This window comes from Callithrix jacchus, chromosome 14, assembly GCF_049354715.1.
Source record: "Callithrix jacchus isolate 240 chromosome 14, calJac240_pri, whole genome shotgun sequence".
Taxonomy (NCBI): Eukaryota; Metazoa; Chordata; class Mammalia; order Primates; family Cebidae; genus Callithrix; species Callithrix jacchus.
Window position 1 is genome coordinate 82,788,896 of NC_133515.1, and position 22,257 is coordinate 82,811,152.

General features: G+C 39.1%; 1 protein-coding gene and 1 pseudogene across 26 annotated transcripts in view; both read right to left on the reverse strand.

Moving 5' to 3' along the window:
* Window positions 1-22,257, reverse strand: part of SLC30A6 (solute carrier family 30 member 6) — a 55,455-nt gene that overhangs the window by 12,229 nt on the left and 20,969 nt on the right. For 18 of the 26 annotated variants that reach the window (XM_078349559.1, XM_078349562.1, XM_078349558.1 and 15 more), the window contains 8 exons: window positions 16,075-16,155; window positions 15,384-15,419; window positions 14,358-14,452; window positions 10,308-10,356; window positions 9,816-9,935; window positions 4,465-4,567; window positions 2,518-2,565; window positions 51-119 (listed from right to left, as the gene is read on the reverse strand). In XM_078349559.1, the coding sequence (XP_078205685.1) occupies window positions 51-119; window positions 2,518-2,565; window positions 4,465-4,567; window positions 9,816-9,935; window positions 10,308-10,356; window positions 14,358-14,452; window positions 15,384-15,419; window positions 16,075-16,155 (601 nt within the window). The remainder of the gene's footprint in view (window positions 1-50; window positions 120-2,517; window positions 2,566-4,464; window positions 4,568-9,815; window positions 9,936-10,307; window positions 10,357-14,357; window positions 14,453-15,383; window positions 15,420-16,074; window positions 16,156-22,257) is intronic. The other 8 variants (XM_078349567.1, XM_078349566.1, XM_078349565.1 and 5 more) reach the window with 2 other exon arrangements.
* On the reverse strand, window positions 5,008-7,633 carry LOC100408102 (ATP-dependent RNA helicase DDX50-like; annotated as a pseudogene).

Genomic DNA, 22,257 nt, shown 5'->3' on the forward strand with positions numbered 1-22,257 from the left:
GAAAGACTATATTTTAAATTATAACTAAAGTCGTATGTAAAAGAACATACCAATGAGCCAAAACCTAGGGTCCAAAAATGTTCATTTCGGACTTCTAAAACTCCATCCAAGGTAGATACCTAACCAAAAACAGAAATAGGTGATCAGAGTTGTCTGTACTTAACATATCCAATGCAGTTTAGTCATATTATGGACTTGGTTTAACTTAAGAATGACACAGCCAAATCCTGCCGAAGGACACTTATTAGCTAAGAGAAGTCTTAGACCATTCAAGATACCATTCCTGCCGGGCGCAGTGGCTCACGCCTATAATCCCAGCACTTTGGGAGGCCGAGGCGGGTGGATCACGAGGTCAAGAGATCGAGACCATCCTCGTCAACAAGGTGAAACCCCGTCTCTACTAAAAATACAAAAATTAGCTGGGCATGGTGGTGCGCGCCTGTAGTTCCAGCTACTCGGGAGGCTGAGGCAGGAGAATTGCTTGAACCCAGAAGGCGGAGGTTGCGGTGAGCCGAGATCATGCCATTGCACTCCAGTCTGGGTAACAACAGCGAAACTCTGTCTCAAAAAAACAAAAAACAAAAAAAAGATACCATTCCTGTTTGTTCCATATTGACCCAAGACCTTGCTTTCCCAGTTTGTTTGCCCCAATTCTTTTAGAATCAGGTGCCCACTGCTCAGTTTTAAACCCCTACCCCCACCAATTTTTCAACAGTGTATAGTTTTAATTTTATAAATATGAAATATGTATCTAGCACTTTATGGCATCAGATTTTTTACTTAATTTTTTGTTTTCTCAATCACTTCTTTCTCTGGATTCCCTTACAACAAATCTCTGCACAACACAGGATGTTGTTTGGCTGTGAGCCTACAAGAAATTCCAAGGCCAGATATATAGTATGTAGCCAACTGGTACACTGGGACAGGATATATACCCAAGGCCAGGCTTCACTAGATGAGAGAAGTAGTCAGTTATATTGGTAAAAGTGGCCTCTGTGACACTGATAATCAAAAGTTTAAATTAGTTTCAACATCAAAATAGTTCATTATTTTATTTCTTCATTAGTTAGTAGATGGAAATATGAAACCGCTTAAAAGGAAGTCTAGGCTGGGCACGGTGGCTCACATCTGTAATCCCAGCACTTTGGGAGGCTGAGATGGGCAGATCACTTGTCGCTAGGAGTTTGAGACCAGCAAGGCCATCATGGCAAAACCCCATCTCTACTTAAAAAGTACAACAATTAGCCAAGTGTGGAGCAGAGATCATGCCACTGCACTCTAGACTGGGCAAAAGGGCAAGACACTGCCTCCAAAAAAAAAAAAAAATCACAGCATTTGGCCAGGAATCGCTCACACCTGTAATCTCAGCACTTTGGAAGGCCAAGATGGGAGGGTGGCTTGAGGCCAGGAGTTCAAGACCAGCCTGGTCAACATAGTGAGATCCCATCTTTTTATATATCTATTTTTAAAGCAACAAAAGGCTGGGCACTGTGGCTTATGCTTGTAATCCCAGCACTTTGGGAGGCTGAGACCAATGGATTACCAGGTCAAGAGATCGAGACCATCCTGGCCAACATGGTGAAACCCCGTCTCTATTAAAAATACAAAAATTAGCTGGGTGTTTGGCATGCGCCTGTAGTCCCAGCTACTCTGGAGGCTGGGGTGGAAGAATCGCTTGAACCCGGGAGGCAGATGTTGCAGTGAGCCGAGACTGCACCACTGTGCTCCAGCCTGACTACACAGCAAGACTTTGTCTGAAAAAAAAAAAAAAAATTTAGCCAGCCATGGTGGTGGGTGCCTGTAATCCCAGCTACTCAGGAGGCTGAGGCAGAAGAATTGCTTGAACCCAGGAGGCAGAGGTTGCAGTGAGCCAAGTGCCACTATACTTCAGCCTGGATGATAGAGCAAGGCTCAGTCCAAAAAAAAAACAAAAAGGCTGGGTGCGGTGGCTCATGTCTATAATCCCAGCACTTTGGGAGGCCGAGGCGGGTGGATCACGAGGTCAAGAGATCGAGACCAGCCTGGCCAACATGGTGAAACCCCACTTCTACTAAAAATACAGAAATTAGCTGAGCGAGGTGGGGAGCACCTGTAGTCCCAACTACTCAGGAAGCTGAGGCAGGAGAATCGCTTGAGCCTGGGAGGCAGAGGTTGTAGTGAGCAGAAGGTTGTAGTGAGCTAAGATCCCGCCACTGCATTCCAGCCTGGGTGACAGAGCGAGACTCTGTCTCAAAAAATAAATAAATAAATAATAAAAAAATAAATATCACAGCATTTATAATAGGGTAGTCTTTAGACCATTACCTTCTACTTTACTTCAAGTGGAATTGATCTCCAAATTGAACAATGCCTCATATTTTTCTATGTTTGCCACTATATTATGGCTCCTAGTATGTTATTGTGAAGAAAACAAACTCCCAAAAAATAAAATTCTAGGTAGAGTTGAATAAAGTATTATAAGTACTCACCTTTTCAATTCCCTGATATAAATTAAAATGATTTCATTTACCGTCTTACCTCTCTGATAAGTTTGTCCAACTGACCAATAACATGGGGTGGTGTTGTCTGGGGAAAAAAATAATAAAATATGAGTAACGGGGGAAGGAAAAAAAGTTTGCCAACAATGGTCCTGAATCCCCTCCCCAAAAGGTTTTTAAGCTAGCCTTTGCTTTGACATGTGCCCTATCATGATTTAGAGAAGTTTCAACTGGCCCCACTAGTGGAGCAATATCATCAACTGACTCATACCTGCTTTTTTATCTTGAAGATAAGAAGATAAATAACACTTAAACAACCAACCAACCAATAAAAAGTCATTGGGAAATGGTTAGAAACGTAAGATTGTACGTAGGGCATAGCACTATGCAACGATTATCTCATTGTTTGTATTATTTCTGGAGATGGAGCTACTGCCCCTAAGTTTTGGAAAAGGCATGAGGGTAAGACAGAAGGAACCACAGTGGTTACATGCACATCCAGCCCTGGGAAACTGCTTTTCTATTCAGGGTGTTCCTATTGTTTCAGTAAGTAGCAATGTGTCATTTACAATTTTAAGTTTGAAATTTTTAAAGTCTCACTGATTCAATGGCAGGAAATAATAAAATATAACCAAATTACACAACAGCCAAAGCACATTTACTGACAGAAAATAAATATCTAAAAAAAATTTTAGGCCAGGTGCAGTGGCTCACACCTGCAATCCCAAGCACTTTGGGAGGTTCAAGGCAGGTGGCTCACCTGAAGTAAGGAGTTTGAGACCAGCCTGGCCAACATAGTGAAACCCCAGCTCTACTAAAAATAAAAATTAGCCAGGTGTGGTGGCACCTGCCTGTAGTCCCAGCTACTCAGGAGGCTGAGGTAGAAGAATTGCTTGAACCCGGGAGGCAGAGGTTGCAGTGACCCAAGATCACGCCACTACACTCCAGCCTGGACAACAGAGACAGACTCCATCTCAAAAAAAAAGAAAAGAAAAGAAAATTTAAGTAACACTGTTTTCACTTGAAACATAGTAATTTAAAATTTGTGATTTTGTCATATTATAAATATAGGAGGATTTGTGCCTATTTTACGGGTTAATGGACTTTCATCTGGTTCTTACTATATGAATTTCAGAGATTAGTGTTTGACTTCATTTCTAGCAGGGGCTTCCAGTAACTAAACATTTCATAACCTGCACTGTTGAAGGGAGGGCATTAAAAAACTTTGTTTTGTTTTGTTTCTTTGAGATGGAGTCTTGCTGTCACCCAGGTTGGAGGGCAGTGGCATGATCTTGGTTCACTGCAACCTCTGCTTCCTGAGTTCAAGCAATTCTCCTGCCTCAGCCTCCAGAGGAGCTGGGATTATAGGTGTGTGCCACCATGCCCAGCTAATTTTTGCATTTTTTTCGTTTTTATTAGAGACGTGGTTTCACCATGTTGGCTAGGCTGGTCTCAAACTCCTGACCTTATGATTGGACCGCCTTGGCCTCCCAAAGTACTGGGATTACAGGTGTGAGCCACGATGCCCAGCCAAAAACTTTTTGTAATTAAAAAAATATGGCCACACACAATGGCTCACGCCCATAATCCCAATACTTTGGGAGGCCAGAGCAAGAGCACCATTTGAACTCAGGAGTTTGAGACCAGCTTGGGCAACATAGTGAGAGCCCATGTCTACAAACATTTAAAAAAATTAGCTGGGTGTGGTGATGTGTGCCTGTAGTCCTAGCTACTCTGGTGACTGAGGTGGGCGGGTCCTTTGAGCCTGGGAGGTCAAGGCTGCAGTGAGCTGAGATCCCACCACTGCATTCTAGTCTAGGTGCCTCTTTAGAGGCAAGACCCTGCCTCTAAAAGGAAAAAATAATAAATTAAAATTTAAAAACAAAAATAAAAATTTCATAATCTGGTAGAAGAACACATATAACTTTTTAATCTGGTAGAAGGACATGGCTAATATTAAGCACGTGCATTGGAAGAAGAACCTTACCTGGAGTAAGACTTTCCCACTGTACACACTCATGGGATACATAGTGCCAAACGTCATCAAGGCAATGGCTATTGCAGAGGCAGTGTCTACAGCAAAATAATTACTAAAAGGAAGAAACAATTCTAAATCTTAAATTTATATCTCACTGGGCATATTACAATTAAATCTCCTGAACATTAACTATCTAAAACAACAGGATTGAGCAACAGGACAAAATTTTATTACAAGTGGCCACTATTCACAAAGAAACATTTCAAAGAAAAAACTTCAGTTTTTATAATTCTTTCCTTTCAAAGTTTAGTAGAAAAATAACTAATAATTATATTCATTAGTAAGAAGAGGTATGATAAAAAAAAAGTGGGCATTTCCCCATCATGCATTTTTTTCTGTCAAACTACTTGTCAACTAGAAAGATCTGAAATATATTCATTTGCTTGAGACAAACAAAAAGCTTCAACTCATAATTTTTTTTTTGAAAAGAGACAATAAAAGGTTTTTTATTCAAAGGTATAACCGGATAAGTGGATTTGTTTACAACCATTCTTGTGAAATACTTTTTAAAAAAATATAACCAACTTCTTTGCATATAGCAGACACATACCTATGATGATCTAATTTTGGTGGATAATGTATATGATTAAGCAGAAATAAGCAACTTCACACTGGTAGATTATCAAATACTCAGTCAAAACTCCTTTTGTGGCCCCCACTTGATTGGCTTCTATTTCCACTTCATCTACCGTCTTGTCAATGAGCTTGAGCGACTTCCTGAGTGACTCCCTTGTCAACTCTTGACTGTTTTCCTGACTGGCCACCAGATCAACCCCCTGACTGGCATGACCAGCCCAACCAGCCACTTAACCAGCCACTTCTCTGTCTGGAATTAGAAGATGTGCTTCCATCATAATATTCTTCAATTTCAGGTAACTTGGCTGGCACTGAGTGTATCCAGTCAAAATCATGCCATTCTGCCTGTAGCCTTTCTTCCGACTCACTTGTAGGAACATCAAAGCAAACACCCATACTTCCTTTCAGGAGGCAGTTTCTGATAATCTGAGACACTGCATTACTACTCATCTTTCTGTTAAGTTCTTTCCAAGCACAGCTGACCTCCTATATTTCCTCTAAGCTTTCCAGAGTCATGGTCACAAACCCCCTATCAGAGGTGATCAAAGATTGTGGTTCAAAGCTTGATGCAACAGAAATGTGGGCTAAAGTTGCAGCCAATGCATCCACTGCCCCTATCACTTCTATCAGTCTCTGAGCTGATGGTCAGAAAAAATCAACAGCAACATAAGAAATGGAAGCCAGAGACCTGATGGCATCTGTGCTTTTAGAGTTAACTAAATGCACTGCAGAAGGAACACCTACACGTTTAGAAGTAATTCCTGCTTTTTGTTCCACATATCTTAGTTGGCCTCTTTCTCTTGGTTGATCTCTTTTCCTTGGTTGATAAAACATATACAAATCCCTGTCCGTCCAGCTCTCCTTGTGCATCCAGAATGATGGATATAGGACTCAACATCCTGAGGAGAACTTTGAATCATCAGGTCAACTTCAGGAATGTACAAACCACAGGCAGCCACATTGGTTGCCACCAAAACTTTAAAACTACCTTCTCTGAAGCCTTTTTGTATAATTTCTCTTTAAGACTATGCAATGTCCCCATGTAAACACTGGGTATTTTGTTTTACGTGTTGATTCACGGCCATTTCAGTTACATTCTTCTTGGTCTCCCAGAAAATAACAGCTCACCCTTCAGACCCACTGTAGACTTGAAAGACATCTCCAATAACTGCTGGCCTCTGAGACCAATGACACTGGATGGCCAAGGGTTCCACAGTAGTTGCAGCCTTTTGAGTCATTTTTCCAACAAGGTAAACCTGATAATATCTGAATTTCATGTATTTTTTTGCAACTTTGTATACCTACTGTGGGCAAGTTGCAGTAAAAAGTAAAGTCTGAGGACTGTCTTCAGAATTAGTTTTGTAGGATTTGTGAATAATATCTTCAAGTTGTTCAGCAAAACCTAAATTTAACATTTGATCCACTTCATCATGCACAATATAGTGCAGTTTAGAAAGATCCAATTGGCCACTCTGCAGATGGTCTTTGATATGACCAGTGTTCCAAAAAAGATGTCAATACCATTTCAAATATGGTTAATTTGACTTTGAAATGATGTTCCATCATAAAAACATGCCACTCTGAGTTTCCTAGTAATATCTTTAAAGTCTTTTGCTACTTGGTTTGCCAGTTCCCTTGCTGGAGCCAAAATAAATACCTTTGGTGAGTGGCTTTTTAAAATTGTGTCTTGATTTCTTTGGAGTCTTTCAATCAAGGGGATGGCAAAAGAGAATGTCTTTCCTGTTCCTGTTCGTGCTTGAGCTATTAAATCTTTTCCTTCATATACAGGACCAAAGGTCTTAACTTGAATAGGAAAGAGATATGTTACCCTTCAACCTTTCAGAAGCTTTATAGTCTCTTCAGAAATAGGGAAATTGGAGAAGGCTCCTTCTTTCTGTTTATGTATTAAGGCCTTCTCTCATTTATTATCACTTGATTTATATGTAGAACTATCTAGGTATGACACTTGGTTTGATTTCTTTTTTCCATATTCATCAATATCTCCATTTGGTAGATCTTTTCTTCTTGACTTATAAGATTTACAGAATTCATCTGAAAGTCTATTAAATCCTTCTTCAGTGTCTCCATTTAGCTTCTCTGTCATTTTAGCTTTTTTGGCCTTGGGAGCATCCAGGTCACCTGTAACACCATTTTCTCTTGTTTCTGATTTCTCATCTGAGTCATAACAGTGCCTTGACTTCCTTTTGTCACTCCAGCATTGTGTAATGTGTTTTCAGCTTATCTTGTTTAAATCTTCATAACAACCCTATAAGGGAAGTACAGGTCCATAATCCCTTATCTGAAATTGCGATATCCATAAGGCTCTTTTGCCTTTTCTTCCGGCTCTTGGACTCCTCCAAGGGTGCTTCTAGCTGCATATGCTCCCCCAGAGGAGTTTCCCAGGCATTACTGGCTACCACCACCTCCCTCTGGGCGCAGTGGCCACAGCCACCTATGGGCAGCAATAGCAAGAAAGGAAGTAGGGACGGGGCGACTGCCCAGCCTTGACAGTGTGTCACTTGACTTGTATTTTTTGATACAGAAAGACTAATGGAATCTATCAGTAATTATATCCACTTTCCAATGAGTGATAATTATTTCCAATAAAACTTCAAATTCCCCAGGAATTTCCCCAGGTAAGATTCTCCAGGAATTTTTTATGGTAACATTATAGCTGACATCAACAGTTCAAACTGGCTGAAGTTCTACCAAAAATACAGACCAAAATGTCAATAATTACAAGTTGATTGTGCATTATTTTCTACTTTTCCCCACATGCTGGGAATAGATATGTGAATGAGACACAATCCTTGCCCTAGAAATAACAGGAGATACACATGTGAAAAACATGAAGCACTTTAGGCACTAAGGCAGAAATGTCTACAGAGTACTATAGCTGTACAAAAGATTGAGTGACAAGGCTACTGGAGTGGGGATAATCCAGAAAGGCTAAATATAAAAAGAGAAGGTGAGATTTGGGCAGAACCTCCAAAGATGAGCAAGTGAAAGCAGCATGTATGGGGCATGAAAACCCTGACCCAGCAATAAAACCACAAAAATGGTCAGGAATACATAGAGGGATGGTTAGTAAGGTTGGTAGGGGCCTGATAACACAGGACTCTGTGCCCAACTTCAATTTTTGCAACTATGCAAAGGGGAGGGTTTTGAAACAGGAAGATATTATGTCCAAACTAGCAAATTTGAATAATCACATTAGTGGCAAAATGAAAGATAACTAACAATGGATTACAATGAACACTAAAAGACCAGAGGCTATTCTAATTAGACCAAAGAAATGATGATAAAGGTCTTAATTGGGACAGCAGCAATGAGTATGGGAAAGAGGAAACAGCCTGTCACCCAGGCTGGAGTGCAGTGGCACAATCTCAGCTCACTGCAACCTCTGCCTCCTGGCTTCAAGCAATTCCCCTGCTTCAACCTCCCAGGTAGCTGGGATTACTGGTGTGTGTTACCACATCCAGCAAATTTTTGCATTTTTTGCAAAGATTTTTGTATTTTAAGTAGAGACAGAGTATTGCCACGTTGGCCAGGCTGGTCTCGAACTCCTGACCTCAGGTGATCTGTCCACCTCAGCCTCCCAAACTGCTGGGACTACTGGCATGAGCCACTGCACCCAGCCAAACAAATAAATATTAATAAACAATTATACAAGGCTTGGAGATGAATTAGAAATGGCTTGGGGAGTGGTGAGAGGAGAGGAAGGAGGAAAAGTAGATATTTAAGGATGGATTGCAGTTTTTAAAAAAAATTAAAATATTAGGCCGGGCGCAGTGGCTCAAGCCTGTAATCCCAGCACTTTGGGAGGCCGAGGAGGGTGGATCACGAGCTCAAGAGATCGAGACCATCCTGGTCAACATGGTGAAACCCCGTCTCTGCTAAAAATACAAAAAATTAGCTGGGCATGGTGGCGCGTGCCTGTAATCCCAGCTACTCAGGAGGCTGAGGCAGGAGAATTGCCTGAACGCAGGAGGCGGAGGTTGCGGTGAGCCGAGATCATGCCATTGCACTCCAGCCTGGGTAACAAGAGCGAAACTCCGTCTCAAAAAAAAAAAAGAAGAAGAAGAAGAAGAAGAAGAATGCATCGGTCTAAATGACAGTATTTTTCCTGTATCTCCCATTCACTGAGATTGGAAATATAAGAAAAAACAGTTTAAGTGTTAAGGGAAAATAGGTTCAGATTAAGTAGACACAAATAGAAGTTAAGAAAATACGCCTTTTGGAATTCAATAGAAATGTGGGCTAGAAATAAAAATTAGGGACTCCCACAGAAGTAGCAAACAAAAACAAATACTTGCATGTGATTTTTAAGGAAAACACACAAAACAGCAAGAAGAATAAGGACAAATTCTAGTAAAGACTAATATTTAAACAATGGGTAGCCAAAGAATTATATGCCATAACATGTTAAGCTTAAAGCAGCTGTAAAGCCTATTTCCTAAAAGGCTTTAGTTTTTAAAAATTGTTTCACGCCTACGTCCTCTTCTCCCTCTCTCAGCAATAGTATAGATTGTGGTAAGAAATACTTAATGAAACCAATCCCCTTGATTTTTCAGATGAAGACACCTGAGGAAAAGATGTGATGTAAGTTACACAGGTCATAAGCAAAACTGCTAGAAGCCTGACCACTATCCATACTGCTGATGCCCTTAAGAGTGAGGCCCCAGAAATCAAAACATACTTGACAATAATAAAAAAATACTCACTTAATTTCAATGAGCATATAAGTAATACAAAGAGCAAATGCTCCAGCAAGATCAATCAAAACAAATGGATTCATTCGGGGAAGGAAGATACTGCTAAGTCCTGGAATAATTCCACACAAGCTAAAAAAAAACAAAAAACAGAAAGAGTATCCATTAGCAGAACTCATAAAACTGGTGACAACCTTGTAAAAGATAACTTGTATTTTGGTACCACATAGTGTACTTTTTTTTTTTTAAATCACAAATTCATTGCTCAGCGTCACAGAACATAGCGTACTTCTTAAAGAAAGCAAAGAGGATTTGCAAACAAAGCTCTTTCACTTATAAAGTTCTTTTTTGTATCATCAATTAAAAAGTAAAGGGAGAATAACAATCTGATCTGTGTGATTCATGTAGTAACCTCAGCAATGAATGACTTAAGTTCCCATGATAGACACATTTCTTGTGTATTCCTTTAAATTATGCATATCATGAAACTCCATAACATCTTACCTTCGACTAAGATCTGCAACATGCTCTTGAAGCCAGCTCGTACTAGCAGCTTTAAGAAGAAAATACTTAAATTACCTATCTAGAAGAGAAAAACCACTACTCGAAATATTTGAGTTATTTAATTAAAAAAAACAAATTTGGCAGTGACTGAATAACATTACAAAAGAATATGTTACTCCTCAAATCTAGAAATTTTTCCTCTCTTTTACCCTTATGTTGCTAAGTCAAAAGCAGTTTCAACTATTACATAATATACAGTTGACTTGAAGGAATTAGTGAACTTAGATATGTCATTGTTATTATTGATTTGAAGTTTTAAAGGTTCTTTATACTTTTTGTTGAGATGGAGTTTCACTCTTTTTGCCCAGGCTGGAGTGCAATGGCATGATCTCGGCTCACTAAAACATCCGCTTCCCAGGTTCAAGTGATTCTCCTGCCTCAGCCTCCTGTGTAGCTGGGATTACAGGGGAGTGCCACCATACCTGGCTAATTTTGTACTTTTAGTAGAGATGGGGTTTCACCATATTGGTCAGGCTATTCTTGAACTCCTGACCTCAGGTGATCCACCTGCCCCGACCTCCCAAAGTGCTGGGATTACAGGTGTGAGCCACCGTGCCTGGCAGTTCTTTATACTTTTAAGCAAGAGCTTCCAAACCTGTGTGCTGAGAATGGGCTATAGGTATAGGCTGAGTATCCCAAATCTGAAAATCAAAAATCCAAAACTTTAAGCACCAAGATCCAAAACTTTAAGCACAAAGGAAATGCTCATGAGAGTATTTTGACTTTTGAATTTTCAGGTTTGGGATGCTCAACCCATACATATAATTCAAATACTCCAAAATCTAAAAAAACCTAAAATGTGAAACACTCCTGGCCCCAAGCCTTTCAGATAAGGGATGCTGAAACTACATACGAATGAGTAATTCCCTCAGCTCTCAAAAAAGCCAGATGAGGACCTGGGTACCTCCCAGTTACTATTCTTGGAAATTCTTGGATAAGTAGCCTGTGTCTAGGCTCAAGAATCCTCTTCCATTCATCTCAGAGTCCTACAGAAATATCAATTTTTAAAATGTGTACCATGATGTAAAAAACATTGGCAAGATTTATGCAAATGAAAAATAGTTGAGCAGTTAAGTAAGATGTCTAAATATCTGGCTTCAAATCGTAGCTCTGCCAGTAACTAGATGTGCAGCACTGGGTGAGTGATATAATCTCTCAATGCCTTACTGTAAAATGGGCATAATATAAGTATTTACTTCATATGGCTAGAATTAAATTGGTTATTCTGTGTAAAGTATTTAGCAGTGCTTGGCATAAATAAAGTGCTTAATATTATTTTCCACTCAAATTTCAAGTAATTTCACAAATCTTTTTTCTTTTCTTTTTTTGAGATGGAGTTTCACTTTTGTTGCCCAGGCAGAAGTGCAATGATGTGATCTCAGCTTACTGCAACCTCTGCCTCCTGGGTTCAAGGGATTCTCCTGCCTCAGCCTCCCAAGTAGCTGGGATCACAGGCGCCTGCCACCATGCCCAGCTAATTTTTGTAACTTTTTAGTAGAGATGGGGTTTTGCCATGTTGGCTAGGCTGGGTTTGAACTGCTGACCTTGTGATCTGCCTGTCTTGGTCTCCCAAACTGCTGGGATTACAGGCGTGAGCCATCACACTCAGCCTTTTTTTTTTTTTTTAAATTAAGCTGGAGTCTTGCTATGTTCCCCAGGCTGGATTCAAACTTCTGAGCTCAAGCAATACTCCCACCTCAGCCTCCCGAGTAGCTGGGACTATAGTCATGTGCTACCATGCCCAAATAATGTCACAAATCTTGATGTTTCTGGGAACCTTCATTTCCAGCTAATGAAAATATAAACTAGGCTGGAAGCAGTGGCTCATGCCTGCAGTCCCAGCACTGTGGGAGGCTGATGTGAGAGGACTGTTTGAGCCCAGGAGTTTGAGACTAGCCTGGGTAAACAAAGGGAGACTTTGCCTCTCTAAAAAATAAAAAATAATAAAAATATAAACTATATAACTTTTCTGGAAATAAATTTGGCAATACACATCAAAGCTTTTAAAAAATACTCTATTTTTCTGAGCTGAAGTAGAGTTACAAAGAGAAAAAAAGAAGGAAAATAAAAATTAAAAATACTCTATTTTAAATCCAGTAAGTAATTCCTTCTCTGGGAATTTATCCTACAGAAAGAATAAAAAACGCAGACAAAGTTGATCTAAAGAGGCTGATTACAGAATTATTCATAAAAGGAAAAGTTGGGGCTGGGTACAGTGGTTCACGCCTATAATCCGAGCACTTTGGGAGGCTGAGGCGGGTGGATCATGAGATCAGAAGATGGAGACCATCCTAGCTAATACCATGAAACCCTGTCTCTACTAAAAATAGAAAAAATTAGCCGGGCATGGTGGCATGTGCCTGTAGTCCAGCTACTCGGGAGGCTGAGGCAGGAGAATCGCTTGAACCCAGGAGGCCGAGGTTGCAGTGAGCCAGGATTGTGCCACTGCACTCCAGCCTGGGTGACAGAGTGAGATTCCATCTCAAAAAAAAAAAAAAGAAAAGTTGGAAATGTGTAAAAGAATATTTTAAAATATTCATAACAGAATAGTATGTAAGCATTCAAAAATCATTTGCATTCAAAGAGTATTTAATGAGAAGCAATACTCAAGACATAATGCTAATGAAAAAGCCACACATGGCCAGACACAGTGGCTCACACCTGTAATCCTAGCACTTTGGGAGGCCGAGGTAGGCAGATCAGCTGAGGTCAGTAGTTCAAGACCAGCCTGGTCAACATGGGGAAACCACGTCTCTACTAAAAATACAAAAATTTGCCAGGTGTGGTGTCACATGCCTGTAACCCCTTGAACCAAGGAGTCAGAGGTTGCAGTGAGCCAAGATCATGCCGCTGCACTCCAGCCTGGGCAACAGAGTGAGATTCCATCTCACTCCCCTTCCCCCCAAAAAAGCCAGACATAAATTGTAATACATACAATTCTAAGTACATAAAATGATATGTACATGTACATATAAAAATGTGAAAGGAATAACATGGAAATGTTAACATATTATCTGTGGGTCATAAGATTATCAACAGTCTTATTTCCTTCTTGTATCTTCCTGATCTTTACAGAGAAATAGTGTTTCTAAATGTTTGTGCCATCTTAAAAATTTCTAGAGTAAGTATTATAGTATTTTTATAAATTATGAAAAGTTTTTTCAAGAAATTCTGGTGATCGTATCATTATTTAATTTTCTAATTCATGCAGTAATTCTTTAACTCAAACAAATATTTTCATAACATTCATGAAGTTGTTTACATTTGAATGGACATTTAAGAAGTTTTCTTCTCTTGACTGTCCTAGTGTAAGATCTAAAAAGACCCTCACCTATCTGTGCTTCTCTATACTTCAAAGTGTGGGTCTGTGCACATATCCCACTTTTGTTTTTCACCTCACTTCTCCGTCTATTAGTGGCTAACTCTTTTGTGGGTTAGTGGGATTCCAAAACACTGAAACTATAGAAAAATGACGATAATGTAGACTGCTAATGTGAAAAACCAGTCTGAAGTTGTAAACACTTCAAAAATAATATTTCAAAAAAAATTAAGTTTTGCTACTTGTAAATATATATGCCCATCCACCATTGCCAAAGAGAAGTTCCTGGGAACTTATTTTATTAACAGAATACAATTATTTTAAATTAGCATATCAACTATTTTAAGTATACTGATACTTCTAAAATGCTTACAATAGACTTTTCTTAGTTAAGCATTTAAAATCTCACATTATTTGGCAAATGTAATTTTTCATCACACATGGTTTAATATATAGGTCACTTCTGCCTGCCTTAAAATAATTTGTCATTCTAAAGCTTGAACTAATGAGATTTTGTTTTATAATTTTCCAATTAAAACTTGAGAACATTCGGGCTAGTTCTGTCTTCTCTTCAGAATATACTTCCTCATTAATTTGAGTTAATGAAATAAAAGACTTGTTTTTATGAGCGATTAATGGATTTTTAAATTAGTAGTAAATAAAAAACATACCTTCTGAGACATAAGCAAAAGGTTTATTCCGAATAGAAAGCATCGTGAACAGGTTGAAAGAAAGGGCCACAAAAGTACCAACTAGTAATCTTCCCCTAAAAAGAGCAGTGATAACATTCACCTTTAATTTGTTCTTGGTATTATCACTATATAATTTCAACACGTAGAGGGACTAAGAGATGGGAAGGTAAAGTGGTCTGCTTTAATAATTTGATGTTTCCAGATACAGAATCTGAACTTGGTTTCTAGCCCCACCATCCATGTCCCATCTGCTGTTGCTCCATCTTACAAAGGATAAGAAAGGACTTTTAGCATTAACAATATCTGCCTATAGGTAAATGCTGTTACACATTTGTATAAATGTTAAGGGTATTTGGTTTACAATATATTGGACAAGTCAGACTTTTTGGAATTAAACTAATAAGAATAGATAAGATCCATATAGTTGGCTACTATGCGGCTGAGAAATACAATTGTTTTTTCATATATATGATACATACAATTCTCTTTTCATATATATGAAAACCACATAGTTGCAATATATATGAAACATATGTACATTTCTTTTTTTTGGAGACAAGGTCTCATTCTGTTATCCAGGTTGGTCTTGAACTGCTGGGCTCAAGCTATCCTCCTGCCTTAGCCTCTTAAAGCACTGGGATTAAAGGTGTGAGCCCGAGCCTGGTCCAATTCTTTTTTCTATAGGTGCTATGAAAAGATTTTGAAGGTCAAATTTGAAATTACAGAAGAATGGGGGGGCTGGCTTAGTGTGTTTCCTAGGTCTGGAAATAATAAGAAGCCAGAAGCCAAGATAGAAAGGCCTTCCTGTATATTAAAGTATTTAGGACTTGGGAACTGTTAAGCATAAAAAAATGGAGTCTTGGAATTTGGGAATTGTTTTCGTGGAATGCCAGCAAAAACATATGTTGCCACAGTGTGAACTCTGACACTGGCCAACTGTTTAATAATGCATTAATTAATTACTAAGAATCAATAGTAAATCATGAATCAAAAATAAAATCTCACGTGTGTATCTCAGGCTGCTCCAAAAAGCGTTCGGCACTAAAAGAAAGAAAAACGTATTTTAAGTCCTACAAATTATAAAGTTAAAAAGCTTTATCAAATACATCATTAACCCACCTTAAAGTTCACAAAATCTTTTAATATTATAACCAACTATTGACTATTAGCAGTGATGAGGCAAGGAGACTCACAAAGAATTATCCTTTTTAGTTTTTTTTTTTTTTTTTTTTTTACAAATTATCCTTAATATGTAACATGAATCTTATTTATTTATTAAAAGACAGGGTTTCTCCATGTTGATCAGGTTGGTCTCGAACTCCTGATCTCAGGTAATCCACCTGCCTCGGCCTCCCAAAGTGCTGGAATTACAGGCATGAGCCACTGTGCCTGGCCATAATGTCAACCTTTCTCTGCCAAGTCTATTTCAATGAGTTTGTAATAAGCATCAAACATGCCTGACTGAATCTGTTTCATTCACAACCACTTCTGATTCAATTTAGTAGCATTAAGGAAGGAAGTAAAAAAAGTGAAATAGGGGAAAAAGTCTGAAACATAATGAAACTATGCTATCAAAACTCCAGCCCTGCGCATCTAAATTTGCATACCCTCAAAACCAAATGTGTCTGACAGATTTGTTTCATGTTCCCAAAGGTGTCATAGGTGGGATTTAGAATAGTATCGTATACGAATGTACCTTTCTTTTAATATAAACAGAGCTCCCAACTGTGCCAAGACTGTGGAGGCAAATACAGCCAGGACTTCTAATCTTTCAAACCTGAAACCAAAACATTAATTAGATCATCACAATTCTATCAATTCATAAACCAGTCTCTAGAACACATTTACATTCATCTATTTGCTCTCTTAATATACACATGTGCTGTCTACTATAAGCCAAACACTGTTAGAGCACATTATAGTTTCTAGAAGAAGAAATGAAAATCACAAATTCCAAAGAGTACCTATTTGTACTATTCCCAGGACCCAGAAGAGAGAGCACCTTCAGCTCCTGCCAGAGGCTTTCTCTTCTCAGAAAAACTTTAAAATGATTGGGGGGGAAAAAAAAGACAATCCCCAAGACCCACTTATAGTTCTTATTTTTCTAGAAATAATCACAATTATAATAACATTCAATTGACTCACTGTGCATTAGACACCAAAATACTTAACATATTACCTCATCTAAACCTCTAAACCTCTTATTAGAATGACTTTATCCAGTTTTTTCTTTTTTTTCGAAGAGATGGGGTTCTCACTATGTTGCCTAGGCTGGACCCTGAACTCCCTGGCTCAAGTAATCCCTCCAGCTCAGCCTCCTAAGTAGCTGGGACTACAGGCATGTGCCACACACTTGGATCACTTTTTTTTTTTTCCAGAGAAGAAATTTAGGACATAAAGAGGAAAGGTAACTGTTTAGAGTCACATAGCTAGCAAGTGGAAGAGTAAGGTTTTCAAACTCACTCTCACTCTGGAGTTCATATTTTAACCATTCATTATACTGCCTCTCATTTCTACACATAATTACAGCGAATTATGAGTATGTTTTATAATCCCTATCACTAGACTATAAGCCAGAGGCCAGGAACTGTTGTCTTAGTTTTTCCTGCAACGTGTGGTCTAATGGCATTCAATATTTATGATAAATATAAATGCTTAAAATTTCTCAAGAAAATAATCATGGAGGCAGAGAAAAGATAAAAAATTAATTAAGGCTGTACCTCACATTGTTATTTGTGAAGGAAAAATGCTGGCACCAACAATAGAACATTATATATTATTAAACAAAGAAATGTATTCACATAGAAAAAAAGTAAGTGAAAAAAGCAGGTTATAAAGGAATATGAATTGTTTTTTCCAGCTACTAAAAAAAAATGAAAAAGAACAGGAAAAAACAGTATGCAAATGCATTGATGTTATTTGTGGAAGTTAATAAGCCGATATTAAAATGCATATGGGCCATGGCGTGGTGGCTCACAACTGTAATCCCAGCACTTTGGGAGGCTGACGTGGCCATGGATCAGGTGGTCAGGAGATCGAGGCCATCACTAACATGGTGAAACTCCATCTCTACTAAAAGTACCAAAAATTAGCTGGGCATGGTGGCACGTGCCTGTAGTCCCAGCTACTTGGGAGGCTAAGGCAGGACAATCATTTGAACTCGGGAGGCAGAGGTTACACTGAGCTGAGATCATGCCACGGCACTCCAGCCCAGGTGACAAGAGTGAGACTCTGTCTCAATAAATAAATAAATAAAGTAAAATAAAATGCATATGGAACTGCAAAATGTGAAGGAAAGCAAAGATAATCTTGAAAAAGAACAAAGCTGGAAGTGTTATACTACCAGATATCAATAGGTATTTCAAAGCTGTAATAATTTACGTAGTATAGTACTAATGCAAGTATAGACAAATAAACTAAACTATACAGGAAAAAGAATTTAGAAACAGACCTATACATATATAGTCATCTGATTTGTGAAAAAGAAAAAAGTTGCACATAAAAGCAGGAAAGAAGGGCTGGGTGCAGTGGCTCACACAGGCAATCCCACCACTTTGTGAGGCTGAAGCGGGCAGATTACTCGAGTCTAGGAGTTCAAGACCAGACTGGCCAACAGGGTGAAATCCTGTCTCTACTAAAAATACAAAAAATTAGCTGTGGTGGTGAGTGCCTATAATCCCAGCTGCTTAGGAGGCTATGGCATGAGAATTGCTTGAATCCAGGAGATGGAGGTTGCAGTGAGCCAAATTGCGCCACTGCACTCCACCCTGGGCGACAGAATGAGACTCTGTAAGCAGTGAAGAAGGGTAACTTTTTCCCCAATAAACGGTGTTATATCAATTGAGTATCTATATGGAAACAAATGTACACCTGCTTCACACCGTAACAAAAAATCTATCCCAAGTGGACTGTAGGATTAAATATGAAAGATCAAACAGTAAGACTTCTAGGTGATAATAGAGCAAAGTATCTCTATGACCTGGGGGTAGGCCAAGATTTCTTAACAAGTACACAAAAGGACCAACCCCAGAGGATAAATTAAATAAACCACTAAAATTTAAAACTTTTTTTTTTGAGATGGGGTCTTGCTCTGTTGCCCAGGCAGGAATGCACTACACGATCTCTGTTGGCAAGGACACAAAGCAACTGCAACTCTCAAACACTACAAATGGGAGTATAAATTGGTAAAACTGCTCTGGAAAACAGTTTGGTATCTTATCTTGTAATAATGAACATGCAAATCCAAACTAATTACACTCAAAGATACAAACCCAACATAAATGGGTACGCATGTACACTAAAAGATATATACAAGAATGTTCAGAAGTAGTTTTATTTATAATAGCTTAATAAGTGAAAGTCATCTAAATGTCCTTAACAATTAAGCAATTTATGATATATTCATATAATGGTATATGAGAACAATGAACAAGAATGAACTACTACAAGATAGTACCTACTATATTCCATCTATAGGATATTAAGAAACAGGCAAAACTAATGTGCAATGTTAGATGTCAGAATACTGGTTACTTTTGGTAGGGTCTGAATGGACATGAAGGGAGGTTTTGAGGGACTTGTAATGTTTTACTTTTTTTTTTTTCTTTTTTCCTAATAACTTCTCTGAGCTAAGTAATGTTTTATAACATGATCCAGACAGTAGTTATACAAATGTATTCTTTCTTAAAATTCATCAAATTGCACAAATATATTACAGAAAATAAGACAGGATCCCTATTTCCATGAAATTTACCTTTTTTTTTTTTTTGAGATGGAGGATGGAGTGCAGTGGTGCGATCTTGGCTCATTGCAGCCTCTGCCTCCCAGTCTCAAGTGATTCTCCTAATCTAAAATAGTCATCTGGTTAAGCTCTTCTCGAATCAGGTTACTATAATTGTCTGTACAGAATTTACCAAACAAGGTATTTGTTTTTCTGTTACTGCCCTTTAAAATGTAAATTTCAGGCTTATGCCTATAATCCCAGCCTGGTCAACATGATGGAACCCTGTCTCTACTAAAAACACCAAAAAAAAAAAAAAAAAAGCCAGGCATGGTGGCACATGCCTGTAGTCCCAGCTACTTGGGAGGCTAAGGCACAAGAATGGTTTGCACCTGGGAGGCAGGGGTTGCAGTGAGCTGAGATTTCGCCACTGCACTCTAGCCTGTGTGACTAAGCAAGACTCTGCCTTAAAAAAAAGACAATACCAACTGGTGGCAAAGACACAAAGCAACTGCAACTCTCAAACACTACAAATGGGAGTATAAATTCTACTTTAGGTGCATACTGTATCTGCCATTTCTCACCATGTTATCTCTCCCCACCCTCCCCTCCCGAGTGTTTACTTCTTAACTGTTCCTTCCTTTCCTGTTCACTCTAAGCAAGTGAGCCAAAATGGGAGCTGTCATGTAACCTTACCTCCTGACCACAGCAACTGATCTATAAAGACTGATGTCTGTTCCAAGCTGGACCAAGCAACCGTTCTTTCTCTAATTTTCTAAACTAGGCAGTATTTATTTTCCAGAAATACTCTAGCTAGCTCTCTATTGCCTACTATAAGTATTATTTTAATAGTCGTAATTTATTATTTCCTCTCTAGGATGGTGAGAAGATGTGAATTAAGGTCTTGCTAGGAGTTATCATTCCAGGTTGGTGGAGAAAAGTGATCTGAGAGACTAAACATGACATGAAGAGAAAAGCAGCCCTGGGATGTAAAAAAATGACAATGTCCTCAGTGGTCTAGTGCCTGCGTTAGTTACCGTCTTCCCACAGTAGTTGGTTACATAAATTGTAAAAGTCCTTCCATTTTCCCCCAAACTCACTTTTCTTTTCTTTTTTTTTTTTTGAGACAGGGTCTGGCTCTGTTGTGCAGGTAGGAGTGTAGCGGCGCCATCTCAGCACACTGCAACCTCTGCCTCCCAGGTTCAAGCCATCTTCCCAGTTCTGTCTCCTGAGTAGCTGGGAATGCAAACATGCCCCACCATACCCAGCTAATTTTTGTATTTTTTGTAGAGACGAGGTTTCACTCTTTGCTTAGGATAGTCTCAAACCAATGACCTCAAGTGATTGCCCACCTGGGCCCCTCAAAGTGCTGGGATTACAGGCCAGGCGTGAGCCACTGCACACAACTCCCCAAACCAACTTTTATTTTGGGTGGGGACAGAGTTTTGCTCCATCTCCTAGGCTGGAGTGCAATGGCACGATCTTGGCCCACTGCAACCTGTGCCTCCCGAGTTCAAATGATTCTCCTGCCTCAGCCTCCCAAGTAGCTGGGATTACAGACGCCCACAACCATGCCCAGCTAATTTCTTTTTTTTTTTGTATTTTTAGTAGAGATGGGATTTTGCCATGTTGGCCAGCCTGGTCTCGAACTCCTGGCCTCAGGTGATTCACCTGCCTTGGCCTCCCAAAACGCTGGAATTACAGGCATGAGCCACTGTACCAGGCCCCAAACTAACTTGTTAGATTTCTGTCACCTGCAGTGACAAGATTTCCTTATATGGATATATCTATCTATACCTTACAACTGATTATCATAGTGATAATGCAACTCTTACAAATTTCAGTGATACAGGCCAGGCCCGGCACTGTGAGGCCAGGAGCTGGAGACCAGCTTGGCCAACATGGCAAAATCCCATCTCTACTAAAAATATAAAAATTAGCTGAGTGTGGTGGTACACACCTGTAATCTCAGTTATTCTGGAGGCTGAAGAATGAGAATCACTTGAACTCAGTAGGCAGAGATTGCAGTGAGCCAAGGTCACATGACTGCACTTCAGCCTGGGCAACACAGCAAAACTCTGCAAAGAAAAAAAAAAAAGGCTGGGTGTGGGGGCTCACACCTGTAATCCCAGCATTTTGGGAGGCCGAGGTGGGCAGATCATTTGAGGTCAAGAGTTCAAGACCAGGCTGGCCAACATGGTGAAATTCCATCTCTACTAAAAATATAAAAAGAAACTTGGCCAGGTGTGGTGGCACATGCCTGTAATCCTAACTACTTGGGAGGCAGAAGAATCACTAGAGCCCAAGAGGTGAAGCCTGCAGTAAGCCCAGATCATGCCACTGCACTCCAGCCTGGGTGACAAAGTGAGACTCTATCTCAAAAGATAAATAAATAAAATAAAAGATAATTTCTAAAAATTCATTTTGACGTATGATTTATGAAAAATCCTTATTTTGCATTAAAATTTTAGGTTTACTTATTTCCACTGTTTAAGTAAATAAAACCTAATTTTGTTCAAAAGAATACGGTCCCAATGAATGGTATGGTGGAAAAGAAGAGTAAGTTTGGTCCAAAAGTTTCTTTGCTAAAGTAAACATCCTTGGTTGATATGTCTCTTCGGGTAAAAAATAATAATAACAAAGTAAAATTCTTTCAAGTTGTTTCCTAGAATCTAAAAGAAAGTCATGTTTAAATACATTTTTAAACCTTTAATAAAAAAGAGTATTTCCTTTAAACTTTCACTAATTTTTTTTTTGAGACAGGGTTTTACTCTTGTCACCTGTAATGCAGTGAAGCAATTAGAGCTCATTGCAATCTCAAACTCCTGGGCTTTAGCGACCCTCCTTCCTCAGCCTCCCAAGCAGCTGAAACCACAGGTATGCACCACCATGTCTAGCTAATTTTTAAAAATTTTTTGTAGCAACAGGTCTCACTATGTTGCCCAGGCTGGTCTCTAACTCAAGCAATCCTCCTGCCTTGGCCTACCACAGTGCTAGGATTATTGGCATGAGCCACACCTGGCCTTAGTAATTTTTTAAATTATGGAAACAAATCTCAAATTATTTGTTAATCCATTGCTATCACAAATCCAAAATTTTAGATAAAAATCCATCTTTATTAGTGCCTAGTATTAAACTATGTCACATTTATTTAACATC